This window comes from Oryzias melastigma, linkage group LG18 (assembly GCF_002922805.2).
Source record: "Oryzias melastigma strain HK-1 linkage group LG18, ASM292280v2, whole genome shotgun sequence".
In the NCBI taxonomy this organism is placed as follows: Eukaryota; Metazoa; Chordata; class Actinopteri; order Beloniformes; family Adrianichthyidae; genus Oryzias; species Oryzias melastigma.
In genome coordinates this window covers 6101689-6106891 of record NC_050529.1, presented here as the reverse complement: position 1 = coordinate 6106891, position 5203 = coordinate 6101689, and the positions used below count along the sequence as shown (strand labels likewise).

The following is a 5203-nucleotide window of genomic DNA, read 5'->3' as shown; positions in this document are numbered from 1 at the left end:
GCGAGGCTCCAACACTTCCACTGATTTCAAGTATCTGTTGTCGAACTGTATTTTACTCAAAATGATAAAAGTCACGTGACGCAGTCAACAACACCCCCCAAACGCACCGGAAACGACCGTAAACTCCGTGCGTAAAGGCGCACCGGGTTTCCCAAAAAGGTGACCTCTGCAGACACGTTTGACCCGCAGCTCTGTGATCCCACACACACAGGCTGCATCCGCGCATGGAGAGAGCGCAGGTGAGCGGCTGCGGCTGCAGCGCGCGCGCGGAGTTCTGCAGGCGGCCGCTCCTCTCCGCCTGGCGCCGCGCCAGCCTCAGCACGCTCCAAGCCTCCTCTCCTCTTGCGCCGCTTGCCGCTCACTTTACACCACCCCCTCCCGATGGGGAGGAGGAGGGGGGTGCTCCAGGAGGTGGGGCAGATGGAGGGGGGGGGGTCTCGCTGCCTCCTTGGCCGTAGCTGCAGTGAGGTGGGGTGGGGTTGGAGGGGCGCGACGGGAGCCCTTGGCCGCCTATTCGCCTTCCAGTTGCCTCTGCGCTATACAAACACTCATTGGTGCCTCCGGCTCCACGCACACACATTCTTTTACGCACACGCACGCACGCACTGAGGGTGACTTGTAGGCACCGAGAGGGAGGGAGCGAGGAGCGCGCAGAGACAGAAAGGTACACAGAGAGGAGAGGAGACGACAGAAAGTGAGAGAAGCAGAAGGAGGACGGAGCATCTCCTGCGCACCTTCTCATCCCTGGAAGTTGACGGATCTCCACAGGCTGTGAACTCCTCGGAGCTCCACAGAGATCCAAACTTCTGCAGAAGATTTTTGACTTTCTTTTCGGTTTTTTTTAAACTTTTTTGGGGGAGTTCACAGAGACGCCACTACTGGAAGATTTTATTCCCTCTTAAGCCAAGATTTTCCATCTTTGCAGAACTTTGAAAAAAAAAAGTTCAGCTCCGCTTCACTTTTTCCACGTGTCTCCCGGCGTCTTAGTCCAACTGCAGACTTTTGCTTCAGTGAAAAAGAAAAAAAAAAAAACTTTATAGAATCCATGACTGAAAATGACATTTCAAACACCAGGACGCTCCTCAGTCAAAAGTGATTCCAGTCATTTAAGACATTAAAACTTTTTGAAGCAGGTTTATTTTTCCACCTGCAGCATCTCAGACTTTTATTCCCACTTTTGAGGCATTGAAACACATTTTTTATTGTTTTACAACTCAAATTTTTAGTGGAAGAAGTCCCAGTGCGCACACTTCATTCATTCTCAGAGCATCTCCAGAGCGCGCGCGCAAAAACCTGACATCAGCCACAAAAAAGCAAAGAAACTCCAAAAGTTTTGAGCGCATCTTTCTCCAGATTCTTCTGCTCCATCATGCTGTTCGACAGCTTCGACCTGGTGTCCGCTCTGGCCACCCTGGCCGCCTGCCTGGTGTCCATGGCGCTGCTGCTGGTGGTGTCCCAGCAGCTGTGGCAGCTCCGCTGGACCGCCACGCGAGACAAAAACTGCAAGCTGCCCATGCCCAAAGGCTCCATGGGCTTCCCCTTCATCGGGGAGACCTGCCACTGGCTCCTGCAGGTAAGAGGAGGGGGGAGCGGGTCTGTGATTTTTTATCCATCATCCAAAAAAATCTGATTTAAAAAAAAAATGACTCCATTGGCTCCATTCCGTCAGTTCGTTTTAAAGATGTTGGGTGATCCTCTCCTCTTGCGCGGAGACGCGCACTGATGAAGGTCATCCAGGCGCTCCGGCCGTCCGGGATCTGCTCCCGCGGAGCGCAGCGCGTCACCGCGGCGCGCCGGTTCCAACTGGTGCTGGTGTCCGGCTGCTGCGCGCAGCTGGAGTTGCGCGCAACAGCCGGACACCTGGAGCAAAGTTCTGATCGGTTTGGTTCGGGAGGATGACAGCGCGGCTCCTGCGCGTCCCGGCTGCGTTTGGCACGCGTCCCGGCGCGCGGCACGCTCCAGAAATCACTAAGCGACTCCGATTCCAGCGCCGGTGAGTTGACAGACTGACTGTTCAAAAAAAGAGCTTCGGAGCGCGCGTGCGCACGCCACAAACACTTTCATTCATTTCATGAAAGCTAAAAAAAAATCCGCATCTTATTTGTTAAACTAAAAAAACACAGTTCGCGGGAAATCTCAGCTGCGTTGGCGCGCGGGACTCCTTGAGCTCGCGGTGCTCCAACATCCGACAGCGCGCGAGACGCGTTCCCGGAATGCAACCGAGAGCCGCGGCCAAGCTGATGGTGAGGGGAGAGGTGGTGGATGTGGATGTGGAGGTGGTGTGGGGGGTGTCAGTCTGTCAGACAGACAGAGGCTGCGCGCGCGCGGCTGAACTCACAGAAACCGAGAGGATCCAGAGGGCTGCAGAGCCAGCGGAGCTCTGGCTGCTGGATCTGGTTTCTCAGAGTTCAGGTCGTCAAACTTCATGAATACAATGGAATATGAGGACGTATGCAGCTTTAATGGGGCCTTCATCTTTATTGTTTGACAAATCAGAATCTTGATGAGCATGAGAATGATCATCATGGTGATAATGTATTTAAAAAGCTAAAAAATTAGAGGAAAATTCTGATTTGTGTCCAAATTGGACAAAAAAAAATAAAAATCAAACATTTTATTTCTTCAAAAATCTATATTTTTGTCTTTGTAAATAAAGTAAATCATCATTCAGGTTTTAGTTTTTCTCCTGCTGTGTCTCTATTCCACCACTGGAGGCCCCAGAGAGACAATTTGAGTACATAATCAATTCCCTTCCCACTCCCAAACTACTAAATAACTTGCAGTTTGGAGACCATGCTTACTACTTTTTTTTCAGGAAGTAAAAATCTATAAAATATGAGCAGACTATTTATGAATGCATTTGTTCTGATGGTAAAAACATGGATGGTTTACTAAAAGAATTACACCTTTTTTCACTGGAATTGTTTAAATCCAATGCATTGTGGTCTATATTCACCAATCCTAGTGAGGTTTGAAGCATAGTGGTCTTTCGGAGAGACTTGTGTGAAATATCGAAGGCACTGGTGAATATAGTGAAAGAATTCAGACACAAGAGTTGTAGAGCAGTTTGAGTATTGAAGAAGGATCACTGACTGTACATGAGAACTGGACTGAGTGAGGGTGATGTCATCCATAGAAAATGTGTTGTTTCCAGTGTAGTCAATTTAGTTGTCTTTTTTCATATTACGGCCATGTTGGAACCAGACGTTGTCAGTAAGCAGTGATTGGTCGGTCTGAGTCATAGTTTCTAAGGTAACTGCTTACACCAATCATGAGCGAGCTTCTTAGAAGTTCACAACCCTAGTACTTGAAAAAATCTCTCGATCAAATGTTTTTTTTTTTAAACTTGAATACCTTACCGTACAGAAAAAAATGTTTGTGAAATTTGGATTATTAAGAATATGTTTGGAACACAAAGGAGGTGGGGTCACTCACTTCCTTTCTCATATACAGTCAATGATAAAGAATTCAATTTGTCCGTTTGGAAGATTCTAGCAGGACAGTGCTTTGTTTTTCTAGGTTTTTCACTCTAAAACCTTTGACATTTTTAAATGCTGTTATGATGTAGTAAAAAAGGAAGAAATTTCCACTAGTTGGCTAAAAGTGGCTCACTTTTAGCTAACCCTGCTGCTAAATGCTCCTGAATTGTTTGTGGTTTTGTGAATGTTTAAGAATATGTCAATCTCAACGTAATGCGTGCTTTCATTGGGATTTACTAGCTGTGATATGGTTCTGTACGCTCCAGTTTGAAGATCTATAGCAAAGAAACACCTTTGAGTCTTTTTGACATTTGCTGTTGATGCATGGGGATGTGGGAGGGGCCAACAGCAGCTCCAGCTGCTCAATTTGTTGCTTTAGTTTCTTTTGGAGAAAAGGGATCTGAAAACGTGTTAAATAATAGCAATATGTTGAATTCTTTGCCACATGGGGGCAGCAGAGACAAGTTGCAGGTTCTGACGTTCGAGTATCGCAAAGGTTTTTTTTTGTCTTTTGAACAGACTTTCCTTAAACCTTTAATGCCGGAGCTGTTGCCGGCAACACACACTCTGAACTATTACTACTTTTTGATGGTTTATGCAATTAACGTAACATGGTTTTGCATAACGACGCAAAACTGCTTTTCTCCACATCAGAATTTGTTGTAGCTAAAGTTATAGCTAAAGTAGCTTTGCAGTGTTATACAACAGTTTAGACAGATTCAGCTGAGTTACAATAGTTAACTGAACACTTTACAACCATAAAATGTTCAATCTCAGTGTAAAGTTGCTCTTCTCTGGTTCAGAATATGTTGAAATTTCGTTAATTGCATAAATGTTTTACAATTTACGGTAAGTTAACGAATGTCAAAACTGGAGCTAAAACTCCGGTGTTCAAGGGTTAACTATGTTTTTATTTTACAATTTTTTACCTAAAAACACTCAGAGCAATGACCAAAAGTCAAAATAGTTAGCTAAGCCGGAAAATACAACACTGGAATGTACTATGACAAATTATCATTGTGTTTGTTTATATATTTCCAATCCAAACACTGAATGTCTTAATGTGTGTGTAGAATATACACATCCAGTATATTTGAACCTCAGCATGCACGCTCACACAGCAGTGCACATTTCTGTGACGGATCCATTTGAAAGCGATCTGTGGTTAGAAAAAGTGTTATGACTGTTCTGCCAAAGAGCTGTCTGCTCTGGTTAAGAGCCTGAACTCTCTGACGGGACGGTGCCAAGTGGGAGAGCTACCGAGCAGCGACACGCACAGACACACCAGGGCGAAGAACTGCATACCTACGCTTAGCTTTTACACCAACGCGTACACATGGAAAATCATTTATATCCATTCCTTTCATAAAAGAAAGAGTAGTTGTTGAAATGTGGATGTTTCTTTCCAAATTTAATGTGATGGTGAAGTGCCCTACAAGTCATTTGTATTAACAGAGTATTCGCTAATAAGAAGTGAAGAAAAGTAGAAACAGTTTTAAGTAAGACATGACACATAACACACATTTCAGTGCATCAAATTTGGCTAAAATGCGTATTTATATTAAAAATCTGACTTTTACTTTGAAGACATGTTAAGAATTTTTAATATTTGCTTCATGATACAAATCTTAACCAACTTTAACTCCTAATATTACAGAGTCTGGCTTTGATTACTCGACTAAATAAATACAAAATAAAGATTGTACTAATGAGTGTAACTTACA

At 44.7% G+C, this 5203-nt stretch overlaps 1 protein-coding gene across 1 annotated transcript in view; it reads left to right on the top strand.

The window, feature by feature from the left end:
- Positions 1-493: 493 nt before the first annotated feature.
- The window catches only part of LOC112155636 (cytochrome P450 26B1), a 36278-nt gene continuing 31568 nt past the window's right edge, over positions 494-5203 (top strand). The window contains exon 1 of the mRNA XM_024287367.2: positions 494-1573. Coding sequence (XP_024143135.1) covers positions 1370-1573 — 204 coding nt within the window. The 5' untranslated portion in view covers positions 494-1369. The remainder of the gene's footprint in view (positions 1574-5203) is intronic.